This window comes from Alexandromys fortis, unplaced genomic scaffold (genome assembly GCF_014885135.2).
Source record: "Alexandromys fortis isolate MF-2015 unplaced genomic scaffold, M_Fortis_MF-2015_v1.1 scaffold_30, whole genome shotgun sequence".
Lineage (NCBI taxonomy): Eukaryota > Metazoa > Chordata > Mammalia > Rodentia > Cricetidae > Alexandromys > Alexandromys fortis.
In genome coordinates, this window is record NW_026067922.1 from 13,001,449 (window position 1) to 13,023,718 (window position 22,270).

At 45.4% G+C, this 22,270-nt stretch overlaps 1 protein-coding gene across 5 annotated transcripts in view; it reads left to right on the plus strand.

Moving 5' to 3' along the window:
* Mboat2 (membrane bound O-acyltransferase domain containing 2) overlaps nt 1–22,270 on the plus strand; it is a 123,991-nt gene that overhangs the window by 73,124 nt on the left and 28,597 nt on the right. For 3 of the 5 annotated variants that reach the window (XM_050141984.1, XM_050141986.1, XM_050141988.1), the window contains exon 4: nt 11,093–11,188. The exons of 1 other annotated variant lie outside the window; for it this stretch is intronic. In XM_050141984.1, coding sequence (XP_049997941.1) covers nt 11,093–11,188 — 96 coding nt within the window. Of the gene's footprint in view, nt 1–11,092; nt 11,189–22,073; nt 22,231–22,270 lie in introns of those variants that run through there. One more of the 5 variants, XM_050141989.1, reaches the window with a different exon arrangement.

The window sequence follows — 22,270 nt, forward strand, 5'->3', positions numbered from 1 at the left end:
GCAGTCCCCAACAGTTCATGGCTTGTTTCCTTAGGTACATCTAGCTGCATTTTTCTTCTAGCATGTGTTGGGTTGAAAATTTTCACATAGTGCATATTTAGTACGCAAGCAAGTTGTCAGTTTAGTTAATAATGTTATATAATTCCTGTTGCTACTTACTAGCAAAATCCTTTTAGATTTATTCATTTTATGTTATGTGTGAGTGTCTTGCTTGCATGTGTCTGTGCACCACCCATGCGCTTAAAGGTCAGAAGAGGGCATTGGATCCCCTGGAACTGGAGTTAAGGATGCTCTTGAACCTCTGTGTTGGAACTGGGATCCAAACCAGGGTTCTTTGCAAGAGCAACAAGTGGCCTTACTGTGGAGACATCTCTCCAGCCCTCAAAGTCTGCTTTTAATATGCTGTCAATTATCTGAGTACTTTGTGAGCAGTTGTACTGTCTTTGGGGTTAAATTCGGTGTCCCCACATTATTTTTGTGCCCTCCCCTGCATATCATCACCAGTACTTGCTTTGTTCATTTGTAGGTTGGGGGTGTGTCCTGCTATTTAAGTAGCTAGGCAGGTCCAAGGAGTGTGTGTATAGTTCCAGCTACTTGAGACGCTGAGGCAGGAGCATCACTCAAGTCCAGGTGGCATTTAAGCAACATAGCATGACTGGCTCTCAAAACAAGCCAATGGACTGAAGTAGAAGAGCTTGCCAGGTTGAGTGAATTTCAGTCTTATTTAGTTTGAAGTAGTGTATCCTAAAAATAGCAATGGATGACGGCACCTAGACGCTTCAGAACATTCTGAGAGGGCTGGCCTTGAGGTGCAAGTTTGAAGCGTTACTTTAGAGATGTCTATTTAAACAATTAGTTATCTATAATGTTCCAGTGTGTGCCAGGAGGGGAGGGCTAGGCTTGAGAGATGCCGACTTGAACAAACCTGACCTTGTCTGCAGGGCTTTTTCAGCCACCTGCAGTCTAAAACAAGTTTTCCTTCGATATCCCGCGCTGTTTGCACGGGGCAGCTCTGATGAGCAGAGGGAGAGGAAGCTGTCAGCAAGAAGCAGTTCAACAAAATCACAATTATCTTTAAGGTGAAATGGAACCAACTAACGCAGAAATGGCACTGACTGAAAACTGAACTACCCGACGCTGCCTAACCCAGCCTTCCTGCAGAGGCTGGAGTTCAGGGATTGGCCTGAGTGACAGCGTGTGGTAGAACAGGAATCCGGGCTTCTCTCGAAGGTCTTGTAAACCTCCTGTCTTACCCATTTCATAGCTCTTCCTGAGAATGGCCACCCACACCTGTAATCCCACCCAGTACTTGGGAGACTGAGACAGAAAGATCCACCTGAGTCGAAGACCAGCCTGGGCTACGTGGTGAATGAGTTCCAAGCCAACCTAAGCTTCATTGAGGGAGCCCTGCCTCAAAAATGTTAACAGCCACTGCAATAGTAATAGCAATGGCTTGCTGCAACCACCACCGAGACCTTACTTAGCACTATTAACTGACCCTGAGGTGGCCACCAAGTCCTTCTTCTTCTCTAGCCTCTGTGGTTACTGAGTTTCCAGCTTAGATGGTTACAGAGGTGGGCAGTTCTGTTTCTTGTAGCACGTGAGCACATGACTCCTTTAAATTCAACACTTACTATGCATATGCCCCCCCCGAAACTCTGAAAAATACCAGTTGTGTGTTCCTTGATTAAAATAAAAAGTGAAATCCATGTAAATACTTATTTTTTAAATATATATAGCTCATGGGTCCATTCTTAAAGAAATCTAAAAGTTCTAAAGTGTTGGGAAAAGCTGTTAGGTGGAGCTTCTGAGCACCAGCTCTTACTGTGGGAACAAGAGATCGGGGAGGCGAGAATGAGGAAGAGAGACTAGTCAGGTCCCGTGGCTTGAGGCTGGAGTGTGTGCCAGGGTGTGCTTGGAAGATAGCATTGTATACGGGTACAAATGATGTGAGGTGCAGAGATTTAAAGCATAGACATGGAGTGGTAGTTAGATATAGTGACTTCAGGCCCTGGAGACGAAACTCAGCGGGAGAGCGTTTGCTCACATATCCTCACAAGGCCTGGTTTCATCCCAGCCCCGACACACACACGCACGCACACGGACACACACATGCATCCCTGACACACACGCATGCACATGCACACATGCACGCACATACAAAACCACCCCCTCATTTGGAGCAGAGCATTGGAAAGGATGGCCTTGGGTAGTAGTTCAGCATCTCTGCCCTGCTTGGTGCTGTGTTTCAGGTGTTAGTTACACAGCTAAGTTGAGATGTAGAGGAGTGTGTTGGCTTGAGTTTGGATGCTAGTACATGTCCCAGCTAGAGGCAGAAAGTGGACATTGTCTATAGAGTGGGTATTTAAGATCCCGGGCCTCTTAAATTTCTCTTGGAAGGAAGTGGACACAGAGAAAAGAAGCAAATTGGACCCTTAGGCCCGAAGTGAGGGAAGGTCTGTAGAGAAACCCAAGAAAGTTTTAGTATTTCCAAGTCATTTTAAACAGCTTTATTGAGATGTAATTTGCCAAAAATGAGTTACCTGTTCGAGGAATGTGGGTGCATGTATGGATCTCTTTAACTGTCAATTGTTAATATAAAGGACATTTCCCCTTTGCCAAAAAGATCCCCATCATAGCTGGGTGCGGTGGCACACGCCTTTAATCCCAGCACTTGGGAGGCAGACGCAGGTGGATCTCTGTGAGCTTGAGGACAGCCTGGTCTACAAAGAGAGTTCTAGGACACCCAGGACTGTTAAACAGAGAAATCCTGTCTCGAGAAGCAACACAAAACAAAAAAAGGCCCCATCATGCCACTCTGCAGTCAGTCCGCTTGTCCCTTGAAACCAGTAATCCATTTTCCATCTCTCAGAGCAATTCTGACCGTTCTAGAGTGTCATATAAACTGTGCCATACACTGTTGTGTGACACTATTCCTGGGGAGACATGAACAGATAGATGTCTGCTTGTCTCAGATAGGCAATCACTGACAGATCCGCCCAAGTCCAGTTTGGTGAACCAGTGAGGTTTATTGGGGTTATACTTAGAGGAGCGGAAGTGACTCAGAGACAGCTCCATCACCCAAACCCACCCAGCACTGTCTGAGTTTGCCTCTCACCAGTCCTTATTGCTTCTTCAATGGATCTGGTCAGTTTCAGGGACTTCCTGAAGTTACTGAGTTTCCTTACAGAGCTTCATGAGTTTTGCCTATGGAATGGAATGTTTCTTTCCCTTTTAGAACAGAATAAATTCTCTCCTTTTAGAAGGAGAGAATAAACTACCACAAATGGTCCTCTGACCTGCATATGTATACCTACATGCATGCACACATAAATACATTTTATAACTAAGAAAAAAAGAGACGATTCCTTTTTGTTCAGCTAGCATTCTGTGATATGAACATACCACAATTATGCACCATTTCATCTCTTAATGGACTTACAGACTGTTTCAAAATTTGAGCTATTGGGATTCAAACTTGTAAAACATTCTTACACAAGTTTTTGTGGATGTGTTTCTGTATTTTTATGTAAATACCTAGAAGAGGAACTGCTAGGGCACTGAATTAAAGCATGTTAATGATGTAGGAAATTGCCAGAGGTTAAAAAAGAATGGAGAGAAAGAACTTGCCCCCTCTCAAAGTGGGTGTTCCGTGGTACTCTCGTCCCAGAGTCTGAGGGAGCTCCTTCCCTCTGGTCTGCTGAAGGTTGTCTTACGCTATTTCTCTGTAGCTTTGATTTTGATCCCTCTGGTAATTACTGGTGCCAGCCACGTTTCCTCTGCTAATTGACTAGTTATATAACTTTGGAGAGTTATTCTATCCAAGGCTTCCCACTGTTGTTTTTGTTACCGTTCATTCTTTCTGCATTTTGGATAGCAGCCCTTTGCCAGCTACATACATTGTGAATATTTTCTTACATTCTCTGACCTGCCTTCCTGCTTCTTAGTGATGACTAGTGGGTGAGAACTTTAAAATGTTGATAAAATCTGTTTTGTAATTTATTTATTTTTTTACTGTGACCTGCTTTGTGTTCCTTTTAAATGATTCAGTATGGAAAAGGCAGTTACAATTCACCATGGAGCCCATCAGCTTTCTGTTACTGTAACAAACGCCTGAGAAAAATCAACTTAGATTACACATTTTGGGAGGTTGTTGTGTTTTTTTTTTTGTTGTTGTTGTTTTGTTTTGTTTCCAAGACAGTGTTTCTCTGTAGCTTTGGGGCACCTGTCCTAGAACTAGCTCTTGTAGATCAGGCTGTCCTCAAACTCACAGAGATCCGCCTGCTGTTATTATTATTATCATTAATTATTATTCCCCCATGATTTCCAGTCCTGTGATGACAGTAACTTGCTTTCTTCACTTGAGATTCTCTGCCAGTTCATTCATTCTCATGGTCCCTCACTACCTTGTTTTCCCCTTCAATGGTTTCTACTTATGATGAATAGACGTTTGGAATCTCGTAAGAAAACATTCTGTTCTTGCACGCTTCATAAGCTACTGACCTGTTGTGTGCGCGTGGTGGGAGGGGTGTGCACACATGTGCTTATGGAGGCCGGTGATTGATGCTGGGTGCTGCCTCAGGGTTTCTATGCTGCAACAAAACTCCACAACCCAAAAACAAGTTGGGGAGGAAAGGGTTTATTTGACTTATCTTCACTGAAGGAAGTCAGGACAGGAACTCAAGCATTGTAGGAACCCTGAGGCAGGAAGTGATGGCAGAAGCCATGGAGGGACCTGCTTACTGGCTTGCTCTCCGTGGCTTGATCAGCCTGCTTTCTTATAGAATCAAGGACCACCATCCCAGGGATGGCACCACCAACGATAGGCTGCGCCCTTCTCTATCAATCACTAATAAGAAAATGCCCTAGCTGGATCTTTTGGAGGCGTTTTCTCAATTGAGGCTCCCTCCTCTCAGATGACTCGAGCTTGTGCCAAGTTGATATAAAACTAGCCAGGCCACGTGCGTTTCTCAATCACTCTTCACATTTATGTTTTGAGGCCTGGCCTCTCACTGAGCCTGGAGATTGCTAATTCAACTAGGCTAGTGACCAGTGATCTTCAGGACACTCCTGCATCTGCCTCCTCAGCGCTGGAGTTACAGATGCATGCCACCCTGCTAGGCTTTTACCCGGGTTCTGAGCACCTATCAAATGCATGCCACCACAGGCGTTTTAATGACTGAGCCAGCTCACCATCCCCTTCACTTCATTTTGGCGGTACAGATCCTGAGAGCCAGGATGCTGTTGGTTGCCAAAAACAGAAAGCCCAACTCAAGAACACAGGGGTGTGAACAGAATAGAAAGTATTATCTCTCAAAGCTAAAGTCCCGAGGCAGGGCCGATCATTTGGCTAGTTCAGCACTGCCATCTTCGGAGTATAGGACCCCTACATTCATTTCATTTCATCCTCACTACTTCAGCATGTTGACCGTGTCCAGGCTGACTCCTCCTATGAGCAAGAATTGTCTGCTGCCCTTTTCAGTGTCCCAGCAGCAGCAGAGACAGATGTCACACCTGAGGGATCAGGTCAAGCCTCCAAATCCTCTGTCATGTTTCATTAACATTTCCAAGTCGCGTTGGCTTCTCAAAAGTCAACCACTTGTAGGAAGACGAGAGCTCCATGATGAAGTTGGAACGGCTAAAGCCCCCAGGTGCCAGCATGGAGTGACAAATCCACGCTTGGGAGACCACACAGGCAGTGCCACAGGGCTGTGATTGGGATCTACTTTGAGTTTTATTTGCATCTAGATTCTTCTTTGGAGATATTCAGTGGTGCTCATACACAGACCAAATCACTTAAAACGTGATGGTGTGCACACTGGTTTACATGCCTGCTTTCCCTGCTGATGTGTGAACTTGAAAAAAATCAGACTTTCCCCAGTACTCCTGCCCACAACTGGGCATTTGAGAAGCTAACTCGGTTGCATGTACCAGAAAAGGAACTTGGCACCTAGGATCTTTTTCCAGAGTGGGTCTGCCCAGAGCCTGTGTAGTAGCCCAGCAGCGTCAGGGAAACAGAGGCTCTTGCTCGGGTGTGTGTTCCTAGCTTGTGTGTTGCCCCGAACATGCAATGCCTGCAGCTGTCACCAGACCCATATGCAGGGACAGAGAAAAGCCACGCAGCCTGCTCAGCCCCACTGCCTCTTTTTTCTGGGAAGACATAGCACAGTACATTAGTAGAAAGAAACCTGTGGATGTACTTTTAAACTCTCCAGGAGTCAGTTTAAAAACGAGCACATAACTAACTTGAGGAACACATTTCTTCTCCCCTAATATACCCAACGATAACTTGCAAAAGTACATCAACAAATAGGCTAACAAGTTAGTCAGTTTTTGCCTTTCCAGACCCAGAGTCTGGGTGTGTTTTATCGTCATAGTGAGTTCAGCTTGCACTAACCACGTTCCAGGAGCCCAGCAATGTGAGTCATCAGGGAATGTCAGCCCGTGTCTCACGACTAACTAGTTTTCTCGAGAACAGGTGTATAACAGGCAGTCAGCCTTCCCTCTGTGGCTTCCACATCTGGTCAACACTGCGGCCAGAAAAACCTGAGGAACACGTGGCGTGTGTGTTGAACATACACAGACTGGTTATCCCAGCGCACAGCCATTTAGAGTCTCTTACCTTGCGTTAGCCACCGTAAATCACCTGTCCCGGGGTGGTTAAAGTGCACAGGGGAGCGTACCTTCTGTGCAACCCCTGTGCCATTGTACATAAGGGGCCTGACCCCCTGTGGATTTGGGTGTCTGGATTGGGAGCTGGAATCAGTTGGATAGGCAGTGCCATCGATGCTTATTCTACAATGTATGAGTCGAGTGGATGTGTGGTATATAATATACAAACAGCGAATGGTCAGTCCACTTGCTTGTGAATTCTGTGCCCATAGTTCCCGTGGAGTGCTTTCATTGATTAGTGCCAAAGTTTTTATAACTAACCTGTAGTTGCAGGCCTGCCCTGATGCCTACAGGTAGGTGCTGAATTACCATCTAGATCAGTAACGCAGCTGCTCGTGTTAATGATGTGCTAATGTCATTCTAAAGTGAGTGTTGACTGACATGTATGCTAACGAAGTAGTGGTGGTGATGTCATTCCTCACAATGACTGACATCCTGTTACTTTTAATTAAAACTTAGTGTGAATTATTACTATCTCCACCCACAGTTTAGTCCTTAATTAGGGTCAGCAAAAGTTCCTTTAACAGGATGAGCCAGTAATTATTTTAGGCTCTATGGCTGCTGTAAGACGAGAGCAGCCATTGTAATACTCAAATGAGCAGGGTGTGGCCAAATAAAAATATGTTTATAAAACCAGACATTGGATGAGATTTTTTTTTCTAGAGGCTAGAGTTGATAGTCTTGGTTTTAATGACCAGATTTATCTTCCTTATCAGTTTCTTTCCCACAAATTCTTCCACCCTGGTAAGGTAGGAATTGAAATCTCTGAATGTAGAGTTGGGTGGAACTGCACAGTATTGTATCGTTGTATAGTATTTCCACAGTTACACTGCAGACCTTTGAGGGTTTATCCCGCAACTTTGTCCTTCATGTATTAGGTGAAATAAGAACATGCAATTGTCAGTTCAAAGACTATGTAACATGCATTCTTTGTATTCTTAGTATAATGGCGTATATTTGATATATGGTAACGTATGCTGCAAAATTATACGCTTAAGAGACTCTAAAACTTCCATTCCTCAGACTGTGGTGTAGCTCGGTTGGTTGAATGCTCAGCTAGCACACATGAACCCCAGATTTGAGTAAAAAGGAAGAAACTGGGGGTGGGGTGCATCCTATAATGTCCACAGTGGCAGGCATGCCCCCATGCAATAAACAGACAATAGATAGACTGACTGATACATAGACAGACAAAGATGCTAAAAACAAAAGCATGAGAGCCGAGTCCTTTGTCCAGCCCGAGTATTACCCTCTTTAGACGGTGTCTGTGTTGAACACAGTCTTCAGCCTGCTGTGAGTTTCCAACTTGTCTCTGACAGCTGCTTGACTGAATCTCATTTATTTTTCCAAATAAATGATGGTTACATTTTTCTTATATAATCCGATCCTTATCATTCTTATTTTCCACTTGATTTCTTCATCTGTTTTTTATTGCTTGGAAGTTCTCTGTTAGGGACATTAACCTAGCATGCATACTAGGTGATTTCTGTTACATTAGCATGTAATGCTTCGTAATTTATTGAACCGAAATGTCTGATGTGTTTTGTGCTTATGTGATTGTTCCCTCTCCAGGTGTTCTCTTTTATCTTATTGTATGACTCCGCATATTATTTTTTACATTTATATCTTTTCATATTGTACTGATTGGTATTCCCTGTGTCTAGTGTGCACTGGGGAGCCATCTCAGAAGAGAGCTATTGTTTTGGCTCACTAAACTTCATTCATCTTGCCCCTGGTTTAACATGCCAGTGTTATCATAAACAGTTGGACAGTGAGTCTTTTTAAACTGTCTCTTGTTTGAGTAATCCTTTGATCTATTTTTGAAACAATGCTACATTCTAAATCCTTGCAGCACATTCTTTTATGCGTTAGAACAGGGCAGAGCCTCCCTGTCACGTGTTTATTTAGTTAGCTAGAAGCCCCTGAAGATCAGCTGGTTCACCCCCACCAAAAGCATTGTTAGGATTATGATTGGGATTATAATGCTAAACTTAGAAATTAATTTAACAGGAGCAGAATTTACTGTGACGGAGTCTTCTAAACTAGAAGTAGAGTGAGGCTGTCCAACGCATGGTCCTCTTCTTTCCCACCCCACGCTTCCTGATTGTTCTTCCCTTATGAGTTACTACTATCTCCGCACTGACAAGAGCCTGCATGCATGCGTGTGTGTGTACGTACACATTGTATGTGTATATATGTGTGCAAAAGCACACATTGTGCATGTGGAGGTAAAATATCAGTATCTTGACTTCCTTCTCCACATCGTTATTGTTATATGCGTGTCCATGTCCCTGTGTGTGTGTGTGTGTGTGTGTTATATGATAGGGAGCCATACCATAGTACATATGTGGGAATCAGAGGACACTGTTATGGAGTTGATTTTCTTACCCCCTATACATGGGTTCTAGAGACCTCATGCCAAGTGCTTTTACCTCCTGAGCCATCTAGTTGGCCCCCAACACCTAATTTTTTTTTTTTGAGACATAGTTTCTCACAGAGTCTGGAGCTCTCTAATTCAGCTCCTCTTGTCCTGACTCCCCCTGTGCTAGGGTTATAGGCTTGTACCACTATGCTGGGCTTCCTCGTGTGTTCTGGGGACTGACCTTGGGTCTGTCTGCTGGTATGGCAAGTAGTCCTCCCAGCCTCGTGTTTAGGCATTTTAATGTTGAGGAAACATCATTTTCCCCCCTCCTTTACAGAGTCATACTGAGCCCAGGACCTCATGCATGCTAGCAAGCATGTGCCCTACCACCGAGCTGTGCGTGTCCTGGCACTTTTACTTTATTTTACAGCAGTATCTTATCCCATTGTCAAAGCTGGTGTTGAGTTTACTGTGTAGTATGCGGCAGGCCTCTGAACTTGAAGTCTTCATGCTTCAGCCAAGTACTGCCACCACGCTTGACTGAAATTTTAGCAAATGCCCATGTATCTTTTTGACTCATCATTATGATGATTAATACTGCTAGCCTTTTTATATATAAACTCCTACTTGAAGTTACAAAATACACTGACAGTGATTGAAATAACCTTATTAAATAAATATTCTATTTAGTATGCTCTCCTTTTTTCTTTCTTTGAGACAGGGTCTCTCTATTTAATGTAGATCAGTCTGGACTTGAACTCATAGAGACTCACCTGCTTCCATTCCTGAGTGCTGGCATTAAATGTGCACATCACCACACCCAGCTGGGTTTTTTTTTTCTTTCTCCCAGATTTTCTTTTTCAGAGCTTTAAAGAACTCATTCATAAAGCCACCTGAATCACATACGTGAGAAACTTAAGCTTTAGTTTAGCCAAATAGATGGTGTTTCCCCCTTTGGTTGCTTCTGTATTGAATGCTTAGAAAACCCTCCAGTTTGAGAGCTACATTTGAATATTTAGCCGTAATTCCCACTTGGTATGGTTTCATATTTGACTATTTAATCCATATAGAATGATCTTAACATGAGGAAGGCCTAGCTTCCTCTGCCCTTCCTGACTTGTTGACTAATGACATGTTTATACCCCGAGAATTTGAACTGCAGCCTTTGTCTTATATGAAGTTACGTTCTCTAGGATATGGTTTTTGGGTTTCTTCTGTTCTTTTTCCGTGGATACATAAGCTCATTTTCCATACTGTGTTCACTTGTAATACCATCTTGAGCACCTTGATTTTGGGAAAGTCACTAGCTGGTTGTTCCTGTAAAGTCTCTAGCTGGTTCTGGGTGAGCACCCCCGATTCACTCTAAAGGGTATGAACTTAGGCTACTGAGGGCATATTTTAAAACATCAAATAAAATCGCTGGAAAACATTTGCCAGAGGTCAGCTTCTCCAGAACCCATGTGTAGGGGGTGGGGTGGTGGTAGCTTGCCTACAGTTTCAGTCTCTGAAGGCAGGGATCCCCAGGCCAAGCTGGCTCCTGACTAGTCGTCCTGGCGAGGTCTGGATCTGACTGAGGGACTGTACCTCAGTGAAGAAAGCAGGAAGATGATCAAGGATGATTCCCAGCACTGACCTCCGGTCTCCGTAACCACACAAACACATGCACGTGTCCACCTACATGCAGACCCGTGCACACACATATGAAGAGATGGGGGGAATCTAGTGAAGAATTGTGTAAGGTCTATGGGAGCAGTACTGGATCAATTAAAAAAGCTGTCACCAGTGATCAAGTCTTTCAGTGCTTCTGTTCATGGCTTTCACATATTGTAATCTTATGTGTGGCCATCTCTCAGAATAAAATTGAACGGCAGCAGTGGTCAGTTTCATCGACCATCCACATGTTAGGAGAGAGTTCTCATAATCTGTTAGATCAAGGTATTTGTAGGGTGGATTTAATACTATTTAATTGTGGAGCCATGTGAATCAGTGAGTTTCTGTACAATGTGTCCTTTGATGGAATGAACGTTTCCACTAATCCGGCTTATTTTTGTTTTACAGATGTTGTTTTGTGTTTGCTTTGGGATACCTCACAGTGTGTCAGATTACTAGAGTCTATATCTTTGATTATGGACAATATTCTGCTGATTTTTCAGGGTAAGATGAAAATTTGATTCAGTGATCTCTTCTATCTGTTCTACCAGAGTGGTTGAAAAGTACAGACTGCAGTTTCACTCAGTACCTCCGACGGAGGGCTGTTGAACGTGTGTAATACCGTGGATGTCACAGAGACCCTGTGCTTCTCAATTGCCTCAGATAAATCTTCTAAACATAGAGCAGTTAGACTCTTCATGTGGCATTTTTGGTACTCAAAGTGGCCTCTGATTCTAATAGGAGTTTCCTTCCGCAAGCATTTATAAGCATTGAAAGACAGCTGCCCCCGCCCCCCCCCCCCCCCCGCGTCTGGAGAAATGGCCGAGAGGTTAAGAGCACCGACTGTTCTTCCAGAGAACCTGGGTTCAATTCCCAGCACCCACATGGCAGCTTACAACTGTCTGTAACTCAGTTCCAGGAGATCTGACACCCTCACCCAGACATAAATGCAGGCAAAACACCAATGCACATAAAAAGAAATTAATTTAAAAAAAGAAAGTCAGCCCCCTCCAAGCTATAGTCTTGCTACTTAGCTTTCTTCTTTCCCCCTCCCTCCCTCCCTCCCTCCCTCCTTCCCTCTGTCTCTCTCTCCCACCACAGAGTAGTGGAAATGACTTCTGGCTTTTGTTTCTCCAGAGGGGATTATTTCCTTCTTGGCACTGGATAAGTTTCATTACCTTGTAAGGAGACTGAGGGAGTGTTAGGAGAGAAACGCAGCCTCTCACCCTGAGCTAACCAGCTCCTGTCTTTGTGAAGAAGCATGTCCTGCCATGTGAGGCCCAGGTGGGCAGCAGAAGACTTCACACTTGACATCAGTTACTCTTGGCGTTCTCCATTGTCCGAGAAAGGGTGTGTTTTCTGCAGTCTTTCACCTCTGGGCAGTATCAAAATGAATAAAATGTCCAATTTAATGATAAGCAAATTAGAAAAAATATCGTATCTCTGTAGAAAAAATTAACAATAGAAACTGGCCAAATTATTTGAGAAAAAATTACAAAGGAGAATTTTAGAGGATAAAGTATCTTTTTCTTCCCAGTAAGAGTAAGGTATATTTTTTAAAAAAATGGGCTCGGAGGAAAGCAAGTTGTGTCCCAAAATAACAAAACCAAGCCAAAACAGATGACATATACTTGTAAAGAAAAAAGAAGAAAGAAAGATACAGCATCAGACTAAGAAGTGAGTCAAGTGGCATTGAAATCCACACCTGGAATGGGAGGGTAACAAACAGACCAGCCACCCATCTTTTTTGTTGTTGTTTTTGTTTGTTTGTTTCTTTCTTTTTTTTTTCAAGGCAAGGTTTCTCTGTAGCTTTGGAGCCTGTCCTGAAACTAGCTCTTGTAGACCAGGCTGGCCACGAACTCGCAGAGACCTGTCTGCCTCTGCCTCCCAAGTGCTGGGATTAAAGGCGTGCGCCACCACTGCCAAGCCAGCCACCATCTTTAACAACAGATATTCTTAAAGAAGAATTGCAGGGCAGAATCAGCACTCACTTGGCCCCCTGTGAGTAGGGGGAAGTGGGCCTGGTCACATGGCATGGCGGGATGAAGTTGGGAGCTAGTTGTAAAACTAACAGATTCTGTAGAAAGCAGACCCCTGCTAGAATAGCCACCCAAAGCGAACCATGTCATCCAGTGACTTTTCACCCCGAGCTACGGAGCCCCAGGATCCAGGCTGTGTGTGCGGGTCCCAGGGTTGTCAAGCAGTGGGGACCCTGGATCCTCCAATCTTGTTCTACTCACACCTGCCATGGGTTTCTCTGGTCTATATTTATGTTCACTCGAGATAACGTTTCTCAGATTTTTTTTAAACACTCACACTTTAGCATAACCAAACTGAACTGATTGCATCACCGTGCACGTTGGCACTGCGACACTCCTGTGGGACTCAGCTTCCCGGGACCCTCACAGTCCTCCTTCAGTTTGATATTAGCCATTATCTTTTTCCTCTCCATCATCTGCTGCTCTCCAGCCTCTTCCATAACGTCTTTCTCTGCTAGCCACACAGAGGGCCTTGTCAGGAACAAGTGTGTTATCACAGTAGATTAACGTGAAGGTTCAATCTCATGGTACAGCCCTCTGAGGAGGCGGCCTTTCTGCCACATTCCTTCTGGCACCACCTCTCACCGGAGCTCTGGAACCTTCTGATTTGGTTGAAGGTGGGGATTAGTGATCCAGATCAGAGAGAGCTCATGACTTACAGTCCATTAGCCTAAACTACTACATGGGCCCACAAGCTAGAGAATAGTTTCTAGGAAGAACTTATTGATTCTTTTTTTTCAGAGTTATTTATGATGTGACTTTAGCAGTATTTTGTTGAAATTTATAATTTAATTATTTTGATATAATTTAAAATTTTTATAGGGGAAGAAAAAACAGTGTAGCACTTTAAAGATAGACTACCTGTTTATAATAATCCCAGTGTTAGCCTTTGGAGGACTCTTTTGACTATTATCGGTGAATTGATAGAGATTAGGTGCAGAATTGAACGAACTAAAGCAAGCTGCCCTGGCACAACTGTGCCAAAGAAGTTGCTCTTTTAAAGTGGCGATAAGAGAAAAAGAGTCAGCTGTTGGGCAGTGCTCCCCATTCAGGAGGTGGGGATCCTCAGGTGTAGGATATACTAGGTGTAAGCAGATTTTTCTTTGGGCCTCCAGCTCACAAAAAATGATGTGGATTCTTCTTACTAGTTATAAAAGCTCTGCCGATAGTTTAGGCTTGTTTCTAACTAACTCTTATAACTTAAATTAGCCCATATTTTTATTGATCTATGTTCTACCATGTGGTTTATTTTAACCTCTATCCCATTTTGTGTGTCCAACTCATTCCGTGTCTATCTGGCTTCTCCTGGTGACTCTGCCTTCTTCCCAGTGTCCTCTCTGCTCCAGAATCCTGCCTTGCTATTGGCCATTCAGCTTTTTATTAAACCAATCCCAGTGAAAAAACTTGACAGTGTCAGGGATTATTCTATTACAGAAAGGGACAGAGAAGGCCGTCCTGTGAAGCAGATTAGGACAAGTGTCATTTTTCTTCATAGTGTCAATGTCTAGATAGAGCACAGGAAGGGAGGCCCGAGACCTTGCTGAGGAATTGTGCAAATCTCCTGAATGAGACAGATTTACTTGCTTGAGGCATGGGAGAACTGAGATACATAGAGAGATGGGGGAGGGGAGAGGGAGAGAAAGGGGATGAGGGGAATAAAGAGAGAAAGGGAGGGGAGAGAGAGAGAGAGAAAGAGGGGTAAGGGAGAGAGAAAGGGGGTGAGGAAGAGAGAGAGAGAGTGAGAGAGAGACTGAGTCCGTCTGAGAGAGAGGGAGAGAGAGAGTCTTTCCCCATATAATGTTAGGATCAGGATTTCTTTAGATAAAGACTGTCTTTTCACTAGAAGTTTCTAGTTGCTGAAAAGTTAGAAAGAAAGTCCCTGAAGTTGTGAGGTCTCACCTCAGCTATAAAAAGGTGATACAAGAAAAGCACAAAATGATTAGTCTTCCTATCAGAAATAACTTAAAAAATGTGACAGAAAAAAGGTCCTGTTTCAAAAGCAACTGTGAAGTGTCCAGGAATCTGTCTAAGAAGAAATGGGCTGGGCCCTGTGAAGACAGCATAAAACTTATTCAGGGGTACGAGCTTGAGAAACAGCCTGCTTGTATATAGTGTTGCAAGCAAGAAGTTGGAATGCATGCAGTTGGAATAACAAAAGTTATGTTTTATAATTGATATAACAAAAGTTATGTTTTATAGTTGGCATAACAAAAGTTATGTTTTATAGTTGGTATAACAAAAGTTATGTTTTATAGTTGGTATAACAAAAATTATATTTTATCATTTCTATAACAAAAGTTGTATTCATAGTTGATATCACAGAAGTTGTGTTTTATAGTTGATATAACAAAAGTTGTATTTTATAGTTGTTATAACAAAAGTTATATTTTGTCATGCTTAACGTCCTCACCCAAAGTTCGCACTCTGAGTTCCTAACTATGTCCTGAGCCTGTCTCCCCAAGGCTGCTCACCTGTGCTGCTCAGCTTAGCTGAAGGTCAGGTCCCGTCTTTAACAGTCGTCTCTGTTCCAAAGGTCAGGGTCCTGGGAGACTTTCCTGAGAGCAGGTCAAGGTGGGGGTCTCTCCAAATGTGCAGAGCAGAGCATTGCTCCTGGTCTCTGCTTATGGACTGTCCAGTGGGCATGATGGGGTCTAGGACCATGTCTGGTTATCTTGAGCGAGTGATGTCACTGGGTTCTGGTTGTCGGGTGCAGCTTTGGGTGTAAGAGGCTTCCTAAGCTATTTTCACATGTCTAAAAGGCCTTTTTAGTAAAAAAAAGTTCTCAAATGCTTGTTACAGATAGGATAGTCAAATCCAGTAATTCTTCTCAAGGTAACCCACAGCCTTAATGTGGTATTTGCCTTAATCTGAGCATGGTGGACCAAGCTTGTAATCCCAGTGACCTAGGAGACAGAGGCAGGGGGATGGTCACAGATTTGAGGCCAGCATGGTCTACACAGCAGGTTCCAGGCCAGCTAGAATACAGTGAGACCTTAAGAAGCCAAATCACAATGAAACAAAGTCAAAAGAATACCTGCTCAAGGGCAGTGATCATCAAACACAAACAGCAAGGAGGCAAGTCAAAGCACTGGGATAGAGACTGGAAATAAGAATACAGAGCAGTGCCGCTTAGCAAGATGGCTTGGAGGATAAAGGTGCTTGCCATCAAGGCTGAGGGCCTGAGTTTGATTCTCAGGATCCCCAGGGTAGAACAAGAGGGCGTCTCCTGGGAGTTCTCCTCTCACGTGACTCCCATGCCCTCACCCTAAAGATATAAATAAAAGGTCATGTGCAGAATAGCTATGGTGTGATCATAACTCAGGGGAGACACCCTGGCTCCTTTCTTCAAGTCGCTGGACTAGACACTTGTGGTATAGCGAATACAATAAGCCCTTTGCCTCTTGTGACTAAATAAATGGCAGGGAGTGAGAGCTGTGTTCTCACTGGAATTGGATCTGTCTTGCCAAGGAGTGGCTCCGGGTGTCCACCACAAGGCAAACACAGAAGGGTTCATGTCGAGTAATTCCCATTCAAATCAAGGCTGTGTCTTACAGCTAGGCATATAATATCAGCTGCTCAGTGGGTGTGGCCTGCCAGCTGGCCTGTATCCACCCCCACCCCGGCTGTGGAGGCCTACTGAGCATGCGTGATGCATTTGGTAGGGGCTTTTGTAGGAGCCAGTTCTTAAAGGCAGAGACGGATGTAGCATAAAAGCTGCAGGTGTGGTTGTCGTTTCTGTCTCTCCATCCTGAGCAGCCTTATTCGAGTCCAGAGTCTAATTTTAGACATGTTTTTATGTTCTGCGAAATGAGTCATGAAGGCTGCTAGCTGTTCTTTATAATCCTTGCCACACAGTGCCCGGTAACTGTGTGTAAATAGGGCGGCATGAAATAGTCCACCACCCGAGACTTTGCACCTTCCCGTTCTGGTGGTTTTTTCCTGTGGGAGTGTCTCCCGGCCCTTGACCTACATCTGACTACAGGAAGCATCCTGTCTCACTGCTAATGCTGGTCATGTCACCACAGGAGCTGTGGGTCCTGAGTGCTGCAGCTGATTGAGTTGATTCTCATGGTCAAACATGGCAGAAAGACCTATTTACCTTGGGTCTGCAAAGCCAGCCCAGGCTCCTCAGCAATTTCTTCCTCAGTGCACCCCCCCACCCGCCCGCCTCCACTCTCCTCTCTGCTTTCAACCATCTCTGCTTGTTCAAACCCCAGATGAAATGACTGGGGCACTTCTCCTCGGCTCTCTGTACCCAAATATCACTCATTAATGTATCTGCTGTAACTCCCCTTTATCTTTACCCACGGGAGCTGTGTCCCAAGCCACAGGGGACGCCACAAGCCACGGGCATTAGTAATTCTGTTTGCATGGTTTGTCTACACACACACACACACACACACACACACACACACACACACACGTAGCCACGTTGAACGATGGCGCTTACACCTCAGGGCCCTTGTCAAGGGCTTCTCGAGCACAGGCGCTGGGGGCTGTGATAGTTGATCTGAAGCCGGAAATGGCTGCTAGAGGGGTGATGGGTGGCAGCGGATGCCACAGGGTGGGCTAGAGAAAAAGTGGCTTGTGGTCGTGCTAGGACAGAGGGGCACCCACAAGATGTCTTCACGCTCCGCACAGTGACAGAAAATGAACAACGTGGGAGTGTTTCCAAAGATCTCCATTTTATATGTTCAGACTATGGTTGACGATAGACAATGGGAACCATGGAAGGTAAACGGAGTGTGAGTGTGTGTGCGTGTGTGTGTGACCACTGTGTATGTGCAGTTGTATGTCTCTTAGTCTTCAGAAACAGCACTTCCCATTGATTCTTGTGTCCTTTCAACATCTCATGCTCGAAGCGGTCCCAGGGATTTTGTAGGTGAGGCTGTGACCGTGTGACGGGGAGAGAGGTTTGGTTTTTGGCAGAATGTGCCGTGTCTCCGGTGCTGTGTAAAGTATTAGTGATGTTACAACACTTAATCTACACAGGGTCATTGTCCTCCCCACTTTGTAGTCAGTCACTGCTCCCCCTTCTACTGCGGTTGATGGCAGTCAGGATTTATGAGTTTATATTTTTTATCACCCTTTGTTAGTGTGCGCATGTGTGCCCGCACGCGTGTGTGTCTGGTGTGTGTATACGTGTGCATGAACGTGTCGAAGAGTACAGATTGCAGGAATCAGTTTTTTTTGCCTTCTTCCATGTGGGACCTGGGGATTGAACTCACGTAATTAGGCTTGGTGGCAGGCACCTTTACTCACTAAGCCAGTTTACTGGCCCCGTTTGTGAGCTTTGAGCCATATATCCAGCTGCTTTGTTTCCCACATCCCTACCCATTGTCCAGTCAGCGTCGTGCATAAAACACACTCAACATGGACGACTCAGTCTCTCACCTGTTGTTCTTTTGTCCCTTCCCCAGCAGCCCCAACCTTTGTCAGAAACCTTGGTGGTATTAGACCACAAACCTTGCTTCAAAAACACCAAATTGCCACTGGCTTGAGAACGCACACAGGATTCACCGCGGTCTGCCTGTGCTGGTCCTGGTCTGAGCCACCTCCTCTCTTCCCCACATCCTCTGCTTTCTTGTCCCCACTTCCGTACTTGATGGCCTTTGCTCGACCTACTCAGAGTCGAAAGTGTTCCACAGAAAACCAGGTCAGCTCTTGACCCCAAACCGGTTGTCCAGTCCTTCTGTCTGTTAGGTCAAAGCCATAGCCTTCTGCCCTGTCCTGTCCTCCACACGTCTGTCTTCAGGCTGTGACCTTGTTCTTTCCTCTGAATGTCCTTACCCTAGGCCATAGTTCAGTTGTCATCACCATTCAGATGTCACCTTGGGGTGTTTGTTTGCTCTCATCTGTACCCCCCCTCCATTTTCCTGTGCAGCACTTGGTTGATTGTGATCTGTTCGTCTCTCTCCAGTAAGTTCTGCGACAGCAAGGATGCATTGTTCATTGTGTTTCCAGCGGGGTCAAAGCTGGGGCCTAGAACAAGCCTTGGTGCTTTGTAGATGCCCATTAGGCGCTATCTTTCCGAGCGAGACTATCCGTAAATCATGAGGTGACTCAGATCCTGCGTGCCTTAACTGGGCTCACATCCCACAGGCATTTGGTGTTGGGCAGGTGGGACTTGTCTGACCGCCATGGGTCTTGTTTGCGTAAAGGCGATTTGAGTGTAGGGACACAGTGGCTTGTCTCTGTTGTTAGTAAGGGCCTGGTAGCAAGTGGGTGCTTGTAGTTGCTGGGACAATAATAGACAAGCATCGTTTGAGTTCAGCCGTAGCCACTTCCGAGATAATGAGACCGTGCTGAATGTGCATGTTTATTTTAAGCCTGCCTTCTCTACTAGCGTCAGCTATAGTTGAGAATTACTTCAGGATAGAACCAAATTATTATGTTCCTATTCTTTGTAGAGAAATGGATACTTAATAAAATTTCTCATCGTTTTTATATCAGAACGCCTAGAGGTTTTGTTTTTGTGTTTTTATGCCTTTGTTCAGAGGCTGGAGAGATGGCGCAAAGGCTAAGAGCACTTGCTGGATGTTCAGTTCCTAGTATCTACATGGTCGCACACTGCCACCATCTTTAACTCCAGTTCCAGGGATCTTACACCCCCTTCTGGACACCCACACATATATTCATGCAGACAAATGCTCATACATATAAGGCTTATTATATTAATAAAAGTCTTTTATCTTATAAAAAGTCTTTTTTTAAAAAAATCCCTTAGTTAAGAGGAGTATCTTTGTGTAGCCAAAACTGTCCCGTCAGTTACGTATTTGCTTGAGTAGTGGCGGTCTGTTTTCCTCCCTTTTGGCAGTCTCATGCCAACATAGCGATTTGTCACTTAGAAGGTAGAGAGGAGGTCCTATCCAGGCCCTGACCCCCCCCTTGGCACCCTAGAGCTGCTTCCCTACCTGTTCCAGGATAGACAGGTTCTTTACCCACAGTCTGGCAAGCTAAGTCAGATTCTGGGACACAAGGAGGGATTAGGTATTGGGGACTGCCCTTTGCTACAAAACCAACAGTTAAAAACTGTCACTACTTGCTGCCCTGAAAGGACAAGATGTGCGCTGTGGAGGGAAACCAGCATCTCCTCTCTGATACAGTGTTGCGCTGGTTTCTCCAATGGTGTTTTATCGGTAAGGCAGGCTCTACCTGGAGAGGGTGTAGGTTTTGTCTTCTCTCCATTCCATGCTTCCACTCCCATCATCCCTCTGGTTTCCCAGCTGCACGCATCTCCGTGGTGAGTTTGTCCACCTCTGCCCCTCTCCAGATTCCTAACTCTCTCTGAGCTGTTCATCCCGTCTGGCATTTCTGGCAAGCTCTCTTTAGAATCTTCATCCTCAACACCCTCCTCTGCAGTCTGTACCGATACCTTCTGTCTGCAGTCCTCTGTTCACTGTGCTCCTGGGAGCAGGGTGAGTCAGAGAGAGTGGACTGCCACACATGGGGTGGATGGTCACCAGTGGTACTGGGGGGAAGTCGGGGTTCTCTCTTTGGGGGGTCTTTATCTTGTTAATAAAAGAATTTAGATACACTCTGAGAGGGACACTTGGGGATGGTTTTATTGTGTGTTATTATGGTTTGAGAAAAAAGCCGCAGAACGTGTGCTATGCGCAGAGGTTCAGCCAGCCTGTGTTCGAATGAACAGAGAGGAGATGTTTAATAGGAGCTGCCCCGTGGAAGGGCAGCAAAGTGTCTCCACAGAGTGGCTCCGGGGAGAATGGCTCGAATAGGGCAGGGGCAGGCAGCATTTGGATCTGGCATCTGCTCCTCACCTTCTCTTCTTTGCTAAGATATGTAGCCCTTGGAGTCGGCTGTGCTCCTAAGCCTGGTTCAGCCTCCCAGACCAGGACGTGGTTCTGTGAGGTTCAGAATACTTGCACCGCATGGAGAAGTTCCATGAAGGCTGCACATGCTCAGTGGGTACTATAAGGACATCATAGTCGCAAACACATACTGCATCTCTCAGGTGTATTACATATGATACCTGTGGCTGAATATGCCATTGTATTGGTATTATAGAAATTTAGCTTATTTTATCAATTTGCTTTAGTTACATGTGCATGGGGATTCGAGTTTAGAACTGAATGGCATTTTATAATTCCCTATGAGGAGAATCAGGCAGGTTGAGAACAATGAGTGCCCCCCCACACCCCCAAGGAGATGTAAACCTCAGGGCATTTGTATAATCCTCAAGGACCTGAAGGATGCCCTGTATGCACAGCAACCTGGGGGATTAGGCCGGCTGAGCTATGATTTCCTAGGTAACCTTAAGAATTGGCTTTTAAGAGAGCCAAGAGACCCCTTTCCCTCTCAAGCACAGGGAATCGGAGAGCAACCCTCATCTGACCTTGCCCCTCGGAGCCTGACCTCTCCAGAGCACAGCTGTGGCTCTGCATCCAGAGTGAGCTGTGGAAAGCCAAGCCCTGTGCCCCTGTGTGCTCGCACTGGGAGGCAGTGCATCTGCTGGGAGAGTGTGGAACCTCCCTGCCTGATCCCAAGCCTTTACCCCTCAAGACCAGCTGGCTCTGGTCGCCCCGTGAGGGTGATTCCGTGGGGTCGTTTGCGAGGCTCTGAGAAGACAGTGCAGGCGAGAGCCCTAGCTCTCTCAGCATGCGCAGCATACTCGGTGTCTCTTGGCAAATGTAACTTCTGAGTTCATTGTCATTTTAGAAAGTTGAACTACCGTCTGAAAGTTGGTGCATGAGGGGTGGGCCGTGATGTAGGGGTGGGGTGTAACACAGTGCGGGTGGTGTGACACAGTGAGGGGTGGGGTGTAATGTAGGAGGGAGGCGTACCGCAGGGTGGGCTGTGATGTAGGAGTGAGGCGTACCGCAGGGTGGGCTGTGATGTAGGAGTGAGGTGTACTGCAGGGTGGGCTGTGATGCAGTACAGATTTTATTTGGCTGATTTGGTTTTCCTCTACAAGTTAGCCTTTCAGCTAGAATTCTCACAAGACGCGGGAGAAGCGCTGCTATTTCTTGTAATATGTATAAGGCAGTTTCTCTTTCCTTTAGCAGACAGTAGGCTTCTGGGTTCTGGGTGACTGGTGTCAGCGTGCCCTGCTTTCAGCATGGAGATGGCATCCTGCCCCTTTCTTTCTTCTTGTCTCCCTCTTGCTGTTTGGCTCCGCTCCTCTTACACTTCTCATCCAAACTCCTTTAGCTTTTGCTCATCTCCCGCTTCCTCAGGCATCCTCTGTTCTCTTTGATGTTCGGCCTTGGGCAGCAGGCCCAGGGGATGCTGGGGGAGGCACTACGGCACAACCTGGCCATATCTGGAGTCCTTGCACTTCTGACCCACAGGCTCTCATCTTAGGATGCATAAGTTGGAGGCTGCCTCACACAAGATTGTTTTCAGGCATAGGGCCCTCTTGTTACTCGCTTTTAAAGCCACAGAGAAAGTAAACCTTGATTCCTTCTCTCCTGCACTTTTTGAAGACAGGAAACCCCAGAGTTGTTAGCTCTGAAACCACCCCCCGCGAGTTTTTGATAGGATAGAAACGTGAGGTTTTATTGTCGTGTAATCAGGGTCGAGCCTGTTT